This window comes from Mobula birostris, chromosome 13, assembly GCF_030028105.1.
Source record: "Mobula birostris isolate sMobBir1 chromosome 13, sMobBir1.hap1, whole genome shotgun sequence".
NCBI classification, from domain to species: domain Eukaryota; kingdom Metazoa; phylum Chordata; class Chondrichthyes; order Myliobatiformes; family Myliobatidae; genus Mobula; species Mobula birostris.
Window position 1 is genome coordinate 5,970,818 of NC_092382.1, and position 19,479 is coordinate 5,990,296.

Genomic DNA, 19,479 nt, shown 5'->3' on the forward strand with positions numbered 1-19,479 from the left:
GTTAAGACATTAACAAGATTATAGCCTATCACTGCATTTCAGTGTGTAACTGGTACAATAAAACATATAATACTTAATTTAATAATATGACACGGTTGCACTCACTAATTATCACAAAATATAATTAGCAAATAAAGTAACGTTGTTTGCTTAGAAGCCATAGGGTTGTTGGTGAAAAAATTTAACTTTTGTATTAGCGAGTTCTATGTCAATGCATCGGATGACAGATTTACGAGTGAAGTCGAATATTGAAAGGAAAGGACAGAGAGGTCGTGGAGGGCTGTCATCTAGTTATCACAACGCCATAAATACAACTTAAGTATACCAACGATGGGCTTGCTCTGCGGCTTGAGATACTAAACAGAAGAATGGCGCTTTATTCACAAAATCCTCATAGCCCACAGTGACTGTGCACTGATCCCAGCAATGGAACCCGCCACTGCAGCCCCACAGTGCACTGTGTACAGATTGCAAAACTACGAAAGAGTATGTGAATAGCCTCCCCTCCCCCACTCCGCTCTTTCTGCGTCACCAGCAGACTGGGACATCTCACGTCTCGCTGCCTCCGCCAGGCCATTAAACTGTGAAGAACTGTGGTCAGGGACTGATCTCTGGGGTACTCCAAACGATACCTCCTTCCGGTCTGAAAACGACCCACTCATCCGACCACACACAACCGGCAGTTTATCGGTCTCCAAAGAAGAAAACCTAATCAGGTACTCCTGAGGATCAATACCATTGCTGGCTCCTAGTTTACCACCATCAAATGCCAGGAGGGACATAATAATCAGAAAGTCTCCAGTCACAGCCGTGTAAATAAAATGTGATCTTAGTAGGTGTGTGGCACATGCTCAGAATGCGAAGGAGACAGACAAACTGAGCCAAGTCACAGACTGAGGAAGGGGAGGAATGATCCATTTTGATACCGAGAGGGAAGCAGAACGTTTCTTATTGTGCCTGATGCCAGAACTGTAGCTAGTTAGAAGATGAAATCTTGTTCCTCCAAATTGTTTTGAGTTGTGACAGTGTTTTACCAGAAGGCACCATGGAGACTAAAATTATCTCAGTTGAAATGTCCTTCACCCACTGACGTGCTTTGTAAACTTTTAGCAGTGTAGAAAAGTCAAAGGATTTGTGTATGGGAATCACAGCCACAACAGGTACTTACTGTCTCTAGTGAGTTCACAATAAATAGAGGCCACATTTCTGTCGAGAGTGAGCAAAGAGTTTTACTCAATCTTCACAGCTGCTGCAACACCAGAAACTTCACATCAGGGAGGAAGTTCAAATTAGCTCCGTGTTAAATGTTTAACCATCACGGTGACTGAAGGCAGCTGCAGGTTCATGAGGGACTGTTACTGTCAGAATCTGCAGTTCTTGCGGCTGCTCATCGCACCCAGGACTGAACCCTGGTCACTGAGCATTGGAGGAGTTTGTTCTGCTGATAATTAGCCTGAAAGTAGACTGATGTTTAATGTTGTGGATCTGTGAAAGATAAATCGGTTCTGTATCAAATCCCGTGTCTCAGGTACTTACTGTCTCTACCACACTCACAATGTACACGAGAGAGGCCACTCGGCCCATCTGGTCCCTGCCCATGTTTCTGTTCCATATCAGTATTTTAAAATCCATCCCTGCCGTTCCCCTCTCACTCTCCCTGTGATGACAGGTTGCAGCTAGTCACCACACCGTGCGATAGCAGACTTCCCTTGAATTTCATAGAATCATAGAAATCAATAGCACAGTACAGGCTGTTCGGCCCACAGTGTTGTGCCGACCATGTAACCTACTCTCCAAACAGCCTAGAATTACCGTCGCACATAGCCCTCTATTTTTCTAAGCTCCACGTACCTATCTATTCTCTTTAAAGACTCAATTGCATCCGCCTCCACCACCATCACCGGCAGTGCATTCCATACGCCCACCGCTCTGACTTCTGTCTTGCAAATACTTTCAAACACCTTAACGCTCTGCCCCCGAGTGTTCGCCATTTCAGTCCAGGGAAAAAGCAACTGGCTATTCCACGACCAATGCCTCTCATGATTTTATACACCTGTACGAATTCCCTGCATGATTTTCTCCAGTTTGAATCAGATGATGAGCTCACTGTAGCTTTGACATTCCTCAGGACTCTGGACTAAGGGGGTTAAATTCCTTCTCCGCTGCTCTTTTCAACATTTCGTGTCATTTTCAGTAATTACAAAGACAGTTGGGTTGTTGCAATGCGCCTGTGAAGTCCGACAGCAGACTAGCGAGTGAATGTTCGATGGAGCAGAGTCAGAAACTAGAGTTGGCATCCTGAGTCAGGGCTTTGGGGCTCCAAAAGGAAATGGGGCCTATCATTTACAAGGACGAGGAGGAAGTGAATCAGACCGGCAGCATGTGGCTACAAATGAAGGATCAGAAACATCTGGAAACTGGTTAACTGAAAAAAGTGTGGGTAAATTCTGCAAATTACTGGTGGAAATCAACAGATCAGACAGCAAATGTGGAGAGGAATAAATAGACAACGATTAGGCCGAGCTCCTTCAGAATGCCTAGACTGTGTGCTCCTCTGCTTAGTTGCTGCCTGAACTGCAGAGTTGCTTCAGCATTTTGTGTGTGTGCGTCTCTGCATTTCCAGTAACAGCAGAACCCCTTGTGTTTTATATCTATATTTTTAAGAGGATTGTACTTTGGCATTAGATACATGTTGATATTGAGTATATTGTTTACGGGAGCCGCTTTCTGCGTTAAAACAGTTGCTGAGTATTCTATATACACAAAAAAAACTGAGGTGGACAAGGAACTAGTGCTTGCAGAAACTATTAATGGCACCGGGATGACCCATAAGGGCCTGCGTTAAAAATTTCGCCGGCGCTGAAGCATTGATCAAATGCGCAGGCGTCAAGGTTGATGACGTTGGTGAATATCACGCATGCGCGTAGTACACAAAGGCCTCGGGATCACGGCTCCAGGATCGGGCGCAGGTAAGCGAGAATCTCGGGGCGATGCTGTGACTCCGGACTCCGTGACCCGCAATCCCGGGACAGTCCTGCTCTCTTCCCTCTCTCTCAGCCCCACCATCCGGACACGGGCCCCGGGGAGCTTCCGGCTGATGAGGGAATGGGAACCGATGGGTCTCTCAGACAGAGCTGAGCTCCAGCTGTCTAAATGCAAGGATCGGGAACTCGGAGAAAGGGAACAAAATCTTTTACATCAGCTGTTGTGAAAATCACCTTTGTTCTGCCTCCAGTCACAAACCAGAGAAAATCTGCAGATGCTGGAAATCCGAGCAACACACACAAATTGCTGGAGGAACTCAGCATTAGTACTCTTTTCCATAGATGCTGCCTGGCCTGCTGAGTTCCCCCAGCATTTTGTGTCTGTTGCTTGTTCCACCCCCTCTTGTTCTGGACTTTTCTACCCGTGAGAACATGTTTTGTCCCACTCTCTCTGGGTACATTATGATATCAAACACCTTTGTCCAGGGCAACAAGTAGCTTTCACATCACAAATGTGCCAGACTCCAATGAGACAGACTACTGCCCTTCCCTTCATATTCATTGGCATTGCCATCACTGAGTTCACCACCGTCAGTCACCTGGGGGAGGGTTCAGGGGAAATATTTATATACAACACAGAAACTGGTGTTACCTGTGTGTATTGTGGTGATGCAAAAGTTGCTGGAGAATTTGCAAGTGGGACGAAGTGGTGTGATATTTGGAATTCTGACTTTTTAAAGTGTCATTTAGCAAGAGAAACACATATGGACAATGTGCAAAAGCTCTGGTGGGAAAATCCTTTATTACCCGTTACAGGCCTGCTACATAAATTGTGTGAGAGTGTAGATGAACTCGATCGAACCCAGAGGAGATCAAAGTTCTTACTGACAGTGATTTGCTGGCTGTTGAAATAAATACCTCGCTATATAAAATTCATTATGCACATGTCACTGGTTAAAAGAATGCACAGTATAAGATTTATGTGCACACTGGTCATTACAAATTAGAGGGGACATTGGTGGGAAGGTGGGGAGACCTCCAGTGTCCCTGATGCCCTCACCTACCAGATGTGCATCCAGCTGCAGCTTGTAACCCTGCACTTTACGGAGTTGGAACTTGAAATGGATGAATTCCGGATCATCCAGGAGTCGGAGGGGGTGATAGATATGACATGAAGAGAGGTGAGTTACACCCAAGGTGCAGGACACAGGAAACTGGGTGAGAGTCAGGAAGGGGAATGAGGTTAAATAGCCATCACAGAGTACTCTTGCTGCCATCCCACGCAACAGCAGGTGGACCACTTTAGAAACTGTTGGGGGGATTACCTGGCAGAGGAAAGTCAAAGGGCTGATAGGGGATTCGGTATTTAGCGGAACAGAACAAGAGGGGACTGATATCCTAGTGGTAATGCTTCTAGTGTGGGGTGAGGGGTGATGAGGTTAAAATAAGTTGTAGGGGGAATGGGAACCAGAATGACAGAACAGATAGTGGAGAGATTGAATTGAATTGACTTTATTACATACATTCTTCCTATACATGAGGAGTAGAAATCTTTGTTACTTTTATGTCTAAATGTGCAATGTGTAATTTATAGTAATATATAATAAATAGTTTGTACATAGGACAGTCAATATAACGTAGAAATGCAATTGTATCAGCATGAATTAATCAGTCTGATGGCCTGGTGGAAGATGATGTCCCGGAGCCTGCTGGTCCTTTTGCTGTGGTACCGTTTCCTGGATGGTAGCAGCAGGAACAGTTTGTGGTTGTGGTGAATTGCGTCCCCAATATCCTTCGGGCCCTTTTTACACACCTGTCTCTGTAAATGTCCTGAATAGTGGGAAGTTCACATCTACAGATGTGCTGGGCTATCTGCACCACTCTCTGCAGGTTCCTGTGATTAAAGGAAGTACAGTTCCCATACCAGGCAGTGATGCAGCCAGTCAGGATGCTCTCAATTGTGTCCCTGTAGAAAGTTCTTAGGATTTGGGGCCTTATCCCAAACTTCTTCAACCGTCTGAGGTGAAAGAGGTGCTGTTGTGCTCGTTTCACAACACAGCCGGTATGTACAGACCACGTAAGATCCTTGGTGATGTTTTTGCCGAGGAACTTAAAGCTGTTCACCCTCTCAACCCCAGATCCATTGATGTCAATAGGGGTTAGCCGGTCTCCATTCTTCCTGTCATCCACAATCAGCCCCTTTATTTTTGTGACAATGAGGGAGAGTTTGTTTTCTTGACACTAGTTAGATTTTGTTCAGACCTCAGATAGATTCAGCAATCAAATGGTTGAGCATGGTGTGATGAATGTGGTGAGCTGTGTATATCACAATGCAAGAAGCATCGCAGGAAAGCCAGATGAGCGCAGGACAGGGAATTATGATATTGTAGCCATTATTGGGACTTGGTTGCACCGAACAGTCTGAGGGATTTAGAGGAACCAATTTGTAGAGAGATGGCAGACCATGCCAAGAAACAAAGGTTGATTCAGTAAGTGATTTTATCTTTCCATATATTGACTGGGACTCCCATACTGTAAAAGGACTAGATGGGGTAGAGTTTGTCAAATGTGCCCTTAATCAGTAATTAGAATTCCTGATGTAGAAGTGTGCAATAAGCTGTTAGGAAATGATCCAGGGCTGGTGACAGAAATTAGTGATCATAATCCCATGAGATTCAAAGTAAGTATGGGAAAAGAGAGGTCTGGACCATGGGTTGAGGTTCTAAATTGGAGAAAGGTCAATTTTGATGGTATCAGAAAGGATCTGACAAGTGTGGTTTGGGACAGGCTGTTTTCTGGCAAAGGAGTACTTGGTAAGTGGGAGGCCTTCAGAAGTGAAGTTTTGAGGGTGCCTAGTTTGTATATGCCTGCCAAAATAAAAGTTGAAAGGTAACTGATGCAGGGAACCTTGGTTTTCAAGAGATATTGAGGCCCCGGATATTTTGTTCCCCTAAATGCCTGAGACTGTTGGGTGCCACCAAGACTCATTAATGACTACAATGTCATAATTCCACACCCTATGCTCAGCTGACTTTTTTTTACTCATCTTCTGTTGGTTTCTAAAAGCTTCCTAATAGTTTTTGCTCCTTTGTTTACCCTCTCTTTGGCTTTTATGTTGGCTTTGGCATCTCATTTCAGCCACGGTTGTGTCCTCCTGCCTTTCCAATGCTTCCACTTCTTTTGGATGTATCTATCACTCAACTCCCGAATTGCTCCCAGAAACTCCAGCCATTGCTGCTCCATTGTCACTCCTACCTTTTCCCTTCCAGACAAGTTTGGCCAGCTTCTTTGTCATAGGAACATGGAGGACTTCCGTACAGAAACAGGCTATTTGGCCCATCTAGTTAATGCCGAAAAAACATTTAATCTATAACGCAACTATCTGCACCGGGACCATCGCCCTCCATACCCCTGTCATCCAGGCTCCCATCCAAACTTCTCTTATTTGTGAAAAAGAGCTCATATTCACCACTTGTGCTGACATCTCATTCCATACTCTCATGAGCTTTTCCACATGTTCCCATTAAATTTTCACCTTCCCTACGTACCCATGACCTCTGGTTGTCATCCCACCCAATCTCAGTGGAAAAAGCTGTTTGCACTTACCCTATCTATACCCTTATAATTTTGTATACTTCCAACAAATCCTCAAAGCAATGTATAATTCCCTAGTTCATGATTAGAGCCTTTTTGAGGTGTATAAGATGATGAGGGGCATTGATCACGTAGATAGCCAGAGGCTTTTCCCCAGGGTTGAAATGGCTAACATGAGGGAGCATAGTTTTAAGGTGCTTGGAAATAGATACTGGGAGATGTCAGGGGTAAGTTTTATTACACAGAGAGTGGTGGGTGCGTGGAATGCACTGCCAGCAGTGGTGGTCGAGGCAGATACAAGATGGTCTATTAACAGCCTCTTTGATAGGTACATGGAGCTTAGCAAAATAGAGGTCTATGTACTGGGGAAATCTAGGCAGTTTCCAGAGTAAGTTACATGGTTGGCAGAATATTGTGGGCTGAATGGCCTAGAATATGCTGTAGATTTCTATGTTCTATGTTGAACAGCGAAATAACTTTGGCTATCCTACAATCCTCTGATAATCCCCTGTCACTAAGGATGATTTAATTATCTCTGCTAGGGCCCCGACAATTTTTGCACTTGCCTCCCATAGGGTTTGAGGGAGCACCTTATCATGCCCTGGAGATTTCTCCAGCCTAATCTGCCTCAGGATGGCAAACATCTCCTATTCTTTAATCCGTACAGGGTCCACGGTTTTAATGCCGCTTTTCCACACTCCCACAGACCCTGTGTCCATCTCCTGAGTAAATGGGATGAAAAATATATTTGAGATCTCCCCCATCTGCTTTGCTTCCACACGTGGATTGCAATTCTGGTCTTCCAGAGGACCAACTTTATGCCTTGCAATCCTTTTGCTCTTAAGCTATTTCCAGAATCCCTGAGGATGATCCTTCATCTTTTCTGTGAGGGGAATCTCATGCTTTCTTTTAGCCGTCCTGATTTACTTCTTATGTGTTCTCTTGCATTTCTTATACTCCATAAGAACCTACCTGCCTATCCCTGTTCTGCAACTCCATTTTGTGCTTCACCAAGGTCTCAATATCTCTTGAAAACCAAGATTCTCTACAGTTTCTATCTTTACCTTTTATTCTGACAGGCACATACCCGCCTTGTACTTTCAAAATTTCGCTTTGAAGGCCTCCCATTTAATAAGCACACCTTTTCCATAAAGCAGCCTGTCCCAGTCCACAGTTGCCAGATCCTAGTATCTAAATTCCAGGTGTTGATCCATGCCCTGAACACATCCGCCTTTCCTACGCTGCTCCTTGTATTGAAATATACAGGGCTCAGCATATTCACTGCACCATGCTCAACTTTTTCATTCCTGACTTTGTCTGAGGTCTGAACAACAACTGTCTCCACAATCCTTCCACTATCTGTTCTGTTATTCAGGCTCCCATTCCCCCTGCAACTTTAGTTTAACCCCCCTTACCCCCACCTCCCACCATGCAGCTCTATCAGCCCTTTGTGCTTCATCTCCCAGATCAATAAAAAAGAGGTGCATACCAGGTACAGGCAGATAGGAACAAATGGGATACTTATGAGATACAGGAAATTCAAGTGAACACTTATGAAGGAAATAAAAGAAGGCATGAGGTTGCCCCAACGGACAAGGTGAAGGAGAATCCTCGGGGATTCTGCAGATATGTTCAGAGCAGAAAGATTGCAAAGGAATAAATTAATCCTCTGGAAGATCAGAATGGTAATCCATATGAGGAGACTAAATAGATGTGGGAGATTTTTTTCTGCATCAGAATTTACTCAGGAGATGGACACAGAGTCTATAGAAGTGAGGCAAAGCAGCATCAACTTCATGGACCCTGTACAGATTACAGAGGTGGAGGTGTTTGCTGTCTTAGGGCAAATTAGCGTGGATAAATCCCCAGGGCCTGACAAGTTGTTCCCTGGGACTCTGTGGCAGACAGGTGCAGAAATTGTCGGGGCCCAAACACAGATATTTAAATAATCGTTTGTGACAGGTGAGGTACTGGAGGATTGGAGAACAGCCAATGTTGTTCCGCTGTTCAAGAAAGGCTCTAAAAATAAACTAGAAATTATACGTTGGTGAGCCCATCAGTAGTGGGAAAGTTATTGGAATGTGTGTGCAGGAGCCAGATATAGAAGTATTTGGATTGATGTGGACTGATTAAGGATAGGCAGCATGGCTTTGTGCACGGTAGGTCATGTCTCACCAATCTTATAGAGTCTCTCGAGGGAGTTATCAGGAAAGTGGATGAAGGCAAGGCAGTGGATGTTGTCTACATGGACTTTAGCAAAAGCACTTGACAAAGTCTCATATGGGAGGCTGGTCAAGAAGGTTTAGTCACTCAGCATTCAAGATGAGATAGTAAATTGGATGAGTCACTGTCTTTGGGAGAAGCCAGTGTGTGGCAGTAGATGGTTGCCTCTCTGACCGGAGGCCTGTGACTAGTGGTGTGCCACAGGGATCAGAGCTGGATCTGTTGTTCTTTGTCGTCTGTATCAGTAATCTGAATGTTAACATGGTTAGCTGGATCAGCAAATTTGTGGATGACACCAAGATTGGGGTGTAGTGGTCAGCGAGGAAGACTGTCATGGCTTGCAGTGCAATCTGGATCAGCTAGAATAATGGGTTAAGAAATGCAAAATGGAATTTAATGGAGACAAGTGTGAGGTGTTGCATTTTGATAGGACCTGGGTCTTACACAGGGAATGGTCGGGCACTGAGGGGTGCTGTAGAAGAAAGGGATCTGGGAATACATGTCCATAATTCACTGAAAGTGGTGTCACAGTTAAATAGGGACGGAAAGAAAGATTTTGTCATATTGGCCTTCATGAACCAAAGTACTGAGTACAGGAGATGGATGTTATGTTCACACTGCACAAGACATTGGTGAGGTCTAATTTGGAGTATTGTGTGCAGTTTTGGTCACCAACATGCAGGAAAGATGTAAAAGAGATTAAGAGAGTTCAGAGAAAATTCACAAGGATGTTGCCAGGTCTGGAGGACTTGGGTTATAAGGAAGGATTGAACAGGTCAGGACTTTATTCCTTGGAACATAGAAGATTGAGGGAAGATTTGATAGAGGAGTACCACTATTATGAGGGGTATAGATAGGGTAAATGCAAGCTGGCTTTTACTACTGAGATGGGGTGGGACGACAATCACACCATGAGTGTGGCCATGGGTTAAGGGTGAAAGGTGAAACGTTAAGGGGAACATGAGGGGAAACTTCTTCACACAGACAGTCATCTGGGTGTGGAATGAGCAGCCAGCACAAGTGGTGCATGCGAGCTCAATTTCAACATTTTAGAGGTTTGTAGAGGTTTGCACAGGTACCTGGATGGTAGGGGTATGGGAGTGGGTGGTTTAAATAGTTCAGCACAACCCAGATGGCCCAAAGGGCCTGTTTCTGTGTTGTAATTTTCGATGACTGTGACAAGAACCTGAAATAATACAAAAATTCACTCTAAGTTCTTTTAACAGCTGTGCAGACCAACCATTCATCTCAGCAGGAATTTTTTATATGGCGTTAAAACTGTGGCATTTTAAGTTAATAATACATAAAAGAAAATCCCAGATGCACGTCAAGAAAGACAATTTGCCTGATACTGTTTCAGTTACTGTGGGGCCAGGCACCCATGCTGCTCAGCAGGAACAGGGAGTAATACCAATGGAGCGAGTCAAACTGAGCCAAGGAACAAATTGGAGACGGCAGAAATGCCCCATTCTGATAGAGACAGGAAGAGCATCAGGGAATTGATGGTCATTCCAGATACCAGCACTGTGACCAGTCAGAAGATGATTTCTCTGTCCAACTTGGGTTGAACCTCAGTGTAACAGTGTGATACCAGATCAAACCTTGGCAACTCAAGCAATCTCATCTGAAATGTCCTACACCCACTGATGGATTTTGTAAATCTTTTTACAGGTTAAAAACGAGAAGGAATTTGTCTCCAGGAATCTCAAACACGACACGCCAGTTTTGCTGTCTCTGTCTAGACATTTAAGAAGTGGAGCAAGGGATTCAATCGACCATCCTTCCTGCTCAGACAGTGGGGAGGGATTCACTTGATCATCTGACAGACTGGCACACCGTCATTTTATACAGGAAAAAGGCTGTTCACCTGTTCAAACAGTGGGAATGGATTCACTCGGTCATCTCAATTGAAAGTACATCAGCAAGTTCACACTGGGCAAGGCCTTTCACCTGTTCTGTGTGTGAGAAAGGATTCAGTCAGTCGTCTCACCTGTGGACATACCAGTCAGTTCACACTGGGCAGGGGCTGGTCATCTGCTGAATTTCTGGGTAAGGATTCACTTAGTCATCTAACCTAATGTCTCACCAGCGAGTTCACACCGGGGAGTGGACGTTCACCTGCTCAGACTCTGGGAAGGGATTCACTCAGTCATCCCACCTATGGAGACACCAGCAAGTTCACACTGGGAAGAAGCCGTTTACCTGCTCAGAATGTGGGAAGAGATTCGCTCGGTCATCGCACCTACGGAGTCATCAGCGAGTTCACACTGGGGAGAAGCCATTCACCTGCTCTGAATGTGGGAAAGGATTCACTCAGTCATCCCACCTACTGGCACACCAGTCAGTTCACACAGGAGATTGGCCATTCACCTGCTCAGACTGTGGGAAGGGATTCACTCACTCATCCAAACTACAGAGACATCAACAAGTTCACACTGGGGAGAAGCCGTTCTCTTGTTCAGAATGTGGGAACAGACTCACTCAGTCATCCAACCTACAGAGACATCAGCGAGTTCACACCGGGGAGAAACCGTTCACCTGCTCAGTCTGTGGGAAGAGGTTCACTCCGTCATCTCACCAACAGAGTCATCAGCGAGTTCACACTGGGGAGAGGCCATTCACCTGCTCCGAATGTGGGAAGAGATTCACTCAGTTATCCCACCTACAGAGACATCAGCAAGATCACACTGGGGCGAAGCCGTTCACCTGCTCAGTATGTGGGAAAGGATTCACTCAGTCATCCACCCTACTGGTACATCAGCGAGTTCACACAGGAGAGAGGCCATTCACCTGCTCAGTCTGTGGGAAGGGATTCACTCAGCTATCCCACCTGCAGAGACATCAGCAAGATCACACTGGGGCGAAGCCGTTCACCTGCTCAGTATGTGGGAAAGGATTCACTCAGTCATCCCACCTACTGGCACACCAGTCAATTCACACTGGGGAGTGGCCATTCAGCTGCTCAGAATGTGGGAAAGGATTCAGCCAGTCATCCCACCTACTGGCACACCAGTCAGTTCACACTGGGGAGAAGCCGTTCACCTGCTCAGACTCTGGGAAGGGATTCACTCAGTCATCCAACCTACGGAGACACCAGCAAATTCACACTGGGAAGAAGTCGTTTACCTGCTCAGTCTGTGAGAAGAGATTCACTCACTCTTCCACCCTACTGGCACATCAGCGAGTTCACACTGGGGAGAAACCGTTCACCTGCTCAGTCTGTGGGAAGAGATTCACTCGGTCATCGCACCTACAGAGTCATCAGCGAGTTCACACTGGGGAGAAGCCATTCACCTGCTCCGAATGTGGGAAAGAATTCACTCAGTCATCCCACCTACTGGCACACCAGTCAGTTCACACAGGAGATTGGCCATTCACCTGCTCAGACTGTGGGAAGGGATTCACTCATTCATCCGAACTACAGAGACATCAACAAGTTCACACTGGGGAGAAGCCATTCTCTTGTTCAGAATGTGGGAACAGATTCACTCGGTCATCCAACCTACAGAGACATCAGCGAGTTCACACTGGGGAGAGGCTGTTCACCTGCTCAGACTGTGGGAAGAAGTTCACTCGGTCATCTCACCTACAGAGTCATCAGCGAGTTCACACTGGGGAGAAGCCATTCACCTGCTCCAAATGTGGGAAAGGATTCACTCAGTCATCCAACCTACAGAGTCATCAGCAAGTTCACACCGGGGAGAAGCCGTTCACCTGCTCTGTCTGTGGGAAGAGATTCACTCAGTTATCCTCCCTACAGAGCCACCAGCAAGTTCACACTGGGGAAAAGCCATTCACCTGCTCAGTCTGTGGGAAAGGATTCACTCAGTCATCCAACCTACAGAGACATCAACGAGTTCACACTAGGGAGAAGCCGTTCAACTGCTCAGTCTGTGGGAAGAGATTCACTCAGTTATCCTCCCTACAGAGTCATCAGCGAGTTCACACTGGGGAGAAGCCGTTCACCTGCTGCAAATGTGGGAAAGGATTCACTCAGTCATCCAACCTACAGAGACATCAACGAGTTCACACTAGGGAGAAGCCGTTCAACTGCTCAGAATGTGAGAAAGGATTCACTTGATCATCCACCCTACTGGTACATCAGCGAGTTCACACAGGAGAGAGGCCATTCACCTGCTCAGTCTGTGGGAAGGGATTCACTCAGTCATCCAACCTGCAGAGACATCAGCAAGATCACACTGGGGCGAAGCCGTTCACCTGCTCAGAATGTGGGAAAGGATTCATTCAGTCATCCCAACTACTGGCACACCAGTCAGTTCACAATGGGGAGTGGCCGTTGTTATGAATCCCTAGGTTTCATTTTCTGTGGACTGTCATTTTGAGAGAGAGAGAGATTAAGAAGGTGAATCAGTCTGACTTTCAGCTTGTTTACATCGCTCACAGCTTGTTTAGTTTTATCCGAGGACACAGACACTCAGAGTCAGACGGAGATGAAGGAGGATAAATGGAAAGATCGAAACAAGGGAACTAGTGGCCAAGGGTCACTGTTTCGAACTTTCCTCTGCCCACAAGGCTGGGTTAATCATCGATTCAGCATACATCGAATGTGTGGTTGTCACCTCATTTGATCCACAGGAGTGGATCGAATTTGGGGTATCCTGTGAAGACCACTTATGTGTTAACCCTTGCCTGGGTGTGGTGTGGAAATTCACTTGAAGACGATACCCCTTGTGAAAAGTCACTTTTGGTGATAATTTGTATGTGGATTTGGAACGACGACAGATAAAATCTACAGCGACTGTTCTCTCGTTTTACCACCATGGATGCTGTGGAATTCAACGTTATTGCCTTCTCTCGGCATTTACCCTGGATTACAAATATCTCTCTCTCCTCAACTATTCTGTGGTTGAACTGAACTTTCATAGTTTACCATCTCAAGACTCCAAGCCTTGTTTCCCCTGAGCTCAATAGTTTGGGAGTTATATTTACCCACATATATACACATAACACTGTTAACTTTTGTTTAGGACTCATTTCTAAAGCGTTACAGGGACAAAATTGGGGCCTGCATCCGATATAGGAAAAGATTTGGAGGCCTATTGATTAATTACCGATTTCATTGGAGAAATCCCTTTTGATTTATTTGTGTGTGGAAAATCAGCAGCAATGGATGTTGATAGATGTCTGGAAGCGCCAACCTCTGAGGCATTAAAGGACACCAGAAGGATTGAGTTGTTGAGTATTGCTAAAAGATTAAAACTTGCTAAGGTGAAATCAACAATGAGGAGGTCTCAGATGCAGAGGATAATAGCTGAACATTATGTATCTGAGGGTGTGTTTAAAGTGGAGGAGTTGGAGGTGTTTCCTGAAAGTAAACCTGGTGAGCTTGGGCTCCCGTACAAGTTAGCAAAATTAAAGATGGAGGCTGTGGAAAGGCAGAGGCAGGTTGAGACTGGAGAGGCAGGAAAACAGAGAGAAGAGGCAGAAAAACTGGAAGGAAGCAGAAAGACAGAGGCTGTTTGAACTGGAAAAGATAGAGAGATTGCAGCAAAGGGGTCTAGCGTTAGACTCTGGTGATAAGTTTGAGGCCAGTCGGGAAGTTAAATTGGTGCCTCCATTTGACGAGGCAGAGGTTGATAAATACTTTCAGCATTTTGAGAAGGTTGCTCAGGGTTTAAAATGGCCAAAAGAGGGTTGACCTATTCTCTTACAAAGAGTAATTAAGGGGAATGCTCAGCAAGCCTATTCTGCTTTGACAGTTGATGAAGCAGCTGATTATGACATGGTGAAACAGGCTGTGCTCAAAGCTTACGAGTTGGTCCCAGAAGCATACAGGCAAAAGTTTAGAAATTTGAGGAAATCTGTGAACCGGACTAATATGGAATTTGCTTATGAGAAGTTTGTGTGTTTTGACCGCTGGTGCACTTATAAAAATGTAAATGATGATTTTAACAGCTTGAAAGAGTTGGTTTTAATTGAAGAATTCAAAATGTGCGTCCCTGATGACATAAAGATGTAATTAAATGAAAAGGATGCTGCCACTTTGCAGGAGTCTGCTAGATTAGCAGATAAGTTTGCTTTAACTCAAAAGGTTAAGTTCACCCAGAATAAGAGCTTCCAAAAGAGTAGCAGGGATAACCAGGGTAAACCAGAAATTAAAGCTGGGACTAGTGACGAGACTAAGGATGAAGGGAAGCAGTTGAAGGAGAAATATTCTGGTCTTCCTTGTTACTATTGTAAGAAAGCTGGTCATATGATGGCTAATTGTTCTGTCCTGAAGAAGAAAAAGGAAAAGGAGGCAGTCCCACATGCCTGTGATCAGTATGTTGAAGCACCTATAAACCCACAGGGTTCTGAACTTTCTGCTGAGGCTCAGTTAAGGACTGAGAGGTCTGACTGAATCAAGAAAGGATTTGGTCATTTTATGTCAGATGGGTTTGTATTAGTAATGGAAGGGTCAACACCGGTACCAGTGAAAATTCTTCGAGATACTGGGACTTCTCAGTCACTTATATTAGTTCGGTGATGAGACTGACACTGGTGAGGTAAATCTTATTAAAGGCATTGGGGGCAGCATTGTTTCTGTGCCATTGCACAAGGTAACTTTACAGTCAGGGTTTGTTTCAGGACCTGTTAAGATTGGATTATGCTCCAGTTTACCAGTGGAAGATGTTACTTTGCTGTCAGGGAATGACCTGGCAGATGGTAAAGTTGTTCCTGCAGTGCAGTTGACAACTAAGCCAACCACTGATGACCCACAGATGGATTTTAACATTTATCGCAGTAATTCGAAGTATGGCTAAAAAGTCTGCCAATGCAGACGGTTCTGTGCAGCATGATTCTGATACCCATGATAGCCAAAATCAGGTTGACCAGGATTCAGGTTATGATGACTTGTCAGGGACCTTTCAGCCTTCATTGTTTCAACAGGATTCAGGTAGTAAGTCTGATGGGAAAGATTTATCCCTGTCTAGGAAGGAATTTATAGCAGAACAGAACCGAGACCCTGAGATTGAAGCTTTATAAGAAACATTTCTCTCAGATGATGAGATTAAGAAAATGTCAGTAGGGTATTATCTCAAGGATGGAGTGTTAATGAGGAAGTGGAGGCCACCTGCTATACCTGCGAGTGAGGAATGGGCAATTGTTCACCAAATTGTAGTTCCTAAAGTTCATAGGACTGAAATTTTAACTTTGGCCCACAGTCTGCCCTTAGGTGGCCATTATGGAGTGAATAAAACTGTAAACAGGATTATAAAGGAATTTTACTGGCCTAATTTGAGGAAAGATGTTGTGACCTTTTGCAGAACCTGCCACACTTGTCAAGTTGTGGGTAAACCTAATCAGGTTACCCCAGTGGCCCCACTCCGGCCTATACCTGCATTCGGAGAACCCTGTTCCAAAGTTATAGTGGATTGTGTTGGCCCATTGCCAAAGACTAAAGCTGTCCATCAGTATTTGCTATTATGTGTACTGCATCCAGATTCTCAGAGGCAATACCTCTCAGAAATATTAAAGCTAAAACTGGCGAAGGCTCTAACAAGTTTTTTACTTTATTTGGTTTGCCTTAAGAAATCCAGTCTGATCAAGGAAGTAATTTTACATCTGGATTATTCCAGCAGCTAGTTTATGAACTGGGAGCGACACAAATTACATCGTCTGTGTACCATCTGGAATCACAAGGGGCTTTAGAAAGATTTAATTCTACTGTCAAAACAATGATTAAGACATACTGTGTTGAAAATGGAAAAGACTGGGATGAAGGAATACATTTGCTTTTGTTCACGGTAAAGGCTGATTTATACTTGTGCGTTCGGGATATGCCATATCCTACACCATAGGCCTGATTTAATTTTTGTGTAGCCCTACGCCGTAGCGAGCATGCGTAGTTGTGTCTGCATCGCTCTGCACTTCACCACCAAAACGCAAGTTGACGGTGGGGTTTCTCTGACACTGTTGAGCTTCTTCGTGAGAGACATGGACGAGGAAATGCATTTCAAATATTTTCCCATGTCGGCAGGTAGATTTGACGATTTGGTTCATTGTCTCCAACCATTTATTTCGCATCAGTGTACAGACATGGCGGAGTAAAGCAACCAGAAATGCGATGCTACCAAGCGGACCAATCACAGTTGTTGTGGTCTGCGTCGCTGCGACGCGTGAGTTACTTTTTAGAGCAGGTGCACGTCACCCAATAGCGTAGGGTACAGCGAGGGTACGGCGTAGGGTACGTGGTGCCTACACCGTGGGTACGGCGTAGGGTACGTGATGCCTATGGCGTACACTTTACGCACAAGTATAAATCAGGCTTAAGAGAGTTGGTACAGGAGTCACTGGGCTTTAGTCCATTTGAACTTGTATTTGGTCATAGAGTGAGGGGACCTTTGACCTTTTTAAAGGAACAGTGGATTGATGGGGATGTACATGTTAACTTGTTAGACTATGTTTTGAAGTTCAAAAATAAACTATACCAAGCCTGTCATCTGGCAAGACAAAACTTGAAGATTTCTCAAAACAAAATGAAGTGTTGGTTTGATAAGCGGACCAAAACAAAAGAAAATACAAGGTGAGGGATAATGTGCTTGCCTTATCTCCAATGTTGACGAATCCACTTCAGGCGAAATTCAATGGACTGTATGAAATAGTCTCTCAAATTAATGATGTGAATTATGTTATTAAAACACACGACCGACGTAAACTAACACAGGTAGTACACATCAATATGATAAAGCCTTATTCTGACAAGCAGGCACCATTGGTGAGTGTTGTCAAACATATCAATCTGACAACCCTGAGAATGAAACAATTGACTCGTCTGAGACTTTTCACAAGCCAAACATGGTCCCAGTTAGGCTAACGAACTCGGTTGTTCTCGAAAACATTGACAACAAGTTGGCTCATCTGCAGCCAAAGCAACAACAACAGCTGAAGGAATTAATTCTGAATTTTAAAGATTTATTTCCCAATGTTCCCAAGCAAACCACGGTCGCAGTACATGACGTAGATATTGGTCAAGCCAAACCGATTAAACAACACCCATATCACATGAACGTAGAAAAGTGTAAAGTGGCTGAGCGAGAAATTGAATATATGCTGGAAAATAGTATTATTAGGTCTTCAACATCAGATTGGAGCTCACCCTGCGTTATTGTGCTCAAACCTGATGATAGTGTTAGATTTTGCACTGATTATAGGAAGGTAAATGCAGTAACAAAAACAGATGCCTATCCTATCCCTAGGGTGGATGATTGCATCGATAAGGTTGGAAAAGGTAATTTCTTACAAAGATTGATCTGTTGGAAGGGTATTGGTGTGTTCCATTGACGGACTGAGGTAGAGAAATTTCTGCATTTGTGACACCTTCTGGGTTGTATGAATACAATGTTTTGCTGTTTGGAATGAAATATGCTCCAGGAACATTCCAGAGAATGATTGATTCTGTAATTCAAGGGTTAGGACACACAGATGCCTATATTGATGACTTAGTCACAGGGAGTGACATTTGGGAAGAGCATATCTCTGTAGTAGAAAAGCTGTTTGACAGGCTTTCCAGGGCCAACCTTACAGTTGACTTAGCTAAGAGTGAATTTGGCCACGCCACTGTGATCTATCTTGGCTGTGTTGTAGGTCAAGGCAAGTTGGCTCCTGTGCAGGCAAAATCCAGGCCATTTCTGAAGTTCCTATTCCGACTGTGTGACGAAGGCCCGTCACTGATTACAGATGTCTCATGGCACACTCGGTAAAACACTCAAAGGGTCATCCACATACATTATTCCCCTCTGTTATTGTGGTGAGTGCAGGCGTCACAATAAATCAACAGTCACAATTTTACACTCATCCCCAGCAGTAATAGGTATGAAAAAAAGAAACACACTATGTCACAGTTTTATTATCTCAGGTCAATTTATTCATATTCATCTTTCCAATAAGTGTTTTGCCGAAGTGTCATGATAATCTGTCGTCTCTCTCCTCCACAGTCACTGGGTCTGAAACAGAGCTGCTGCATAGAGCTGTCTTATATAGAGGCAGCAGCAACCTGCACAGGTGTGCCGATGGTGGAGGATACCATCTTTACCTGGGACAAGGGTTATGTTACCTAATTACTCATCTTGTGGTAAAGTTTTGGGGTTTATACAAGTTACTTAACCGGGAAATGGTGAATCCTGTGATGAAATCTATGTGTTTATTGTGAGAACTGGTGGTAGAGTTTCAGATTGTGTGAAATGGAAGATAATTGAGTTAATTAGCTTCAGGTTGGTCTAGGGGGATTGGCTTAGCTGTTGTAAGCCTCAGGTTACCAAGGCTTTGGGTTGTTTTTTTGTCTAGTCTGAGGGTGGCTGTTAACCAGACAGGTGACAATTGCAAGCTGTGTATACATATATAGTTTTTTTTTTAATTTCTTGTTTTGATGTGGACATCCAAGTTTTGTTTTTCCACTATTTTTGTAAATAAAAGCACCACAATCTATTTTTGCCACTCAAGCCATCTTGTTATTTTTCTTAGACAGTTGACCCACAGTTTTTGTGACAGACTGGTAAGAAGGCTCTTGGAAGGTTTCTGGGAATGGTTGGATATTATCGTAAGTTGTGTAAGAACTTTGCTGATATCGCTCTTCCTCTGACTAATCTCCTGAAGAAGGGTGAAAAGTTTGTTTGGACCGAGCCTTCTCAGGAAGCATTTGATCGATTGAAAGTTATTATTTGGGATTAGGCCAATC

At 44.4% G+C, this 19,479-nt stretch overlaps 3 protein-coding genes across 3 annotated transcripts in view; 2 read left to right on the top strand and 1 right to left on the bottom strand.

Moving 5' to 3' along the window:
- Window positions 1-13,107, top strand: part of LOC140208308 (uncharacterized) — a 49,065-nt gene extending 35,958 nt beyond the window's left edge. Inside the window, 1 exon segment of the mRNA XM_072276897.1 lies at window positions 11,059-13,107. Within this exon segment, the coding sequence (XP_072132998.1) occupies window positions 11,059-13,107 (2,049 nt within the window).
- The window catches only part of LOC140208309 (uncharacterized), a 292,599-nt gene that overhangs the window by 140,236 nt on the left and 132,884 nt on the right, over window positions 1-19,479 (bottom strand). The gene's annotated exons all lie outside the window — the stretch shown is intronic.
- The window catches only part of LOC140208285 (uncharacterized), a 37,709-nt gene continuing 21,161 nt past the window's right edge, over window positions 2,932-19,479 (top strand). Inside the window, exon 1 of the mRNA XM_072276868.1 lies at window positions 2,932-2,969. The gene's annotated coding sequence lies outside the window, so the exon portion shown is untranslated. The remainder of the gene's footprint in view (window positions 2,970-19,479) is intronic.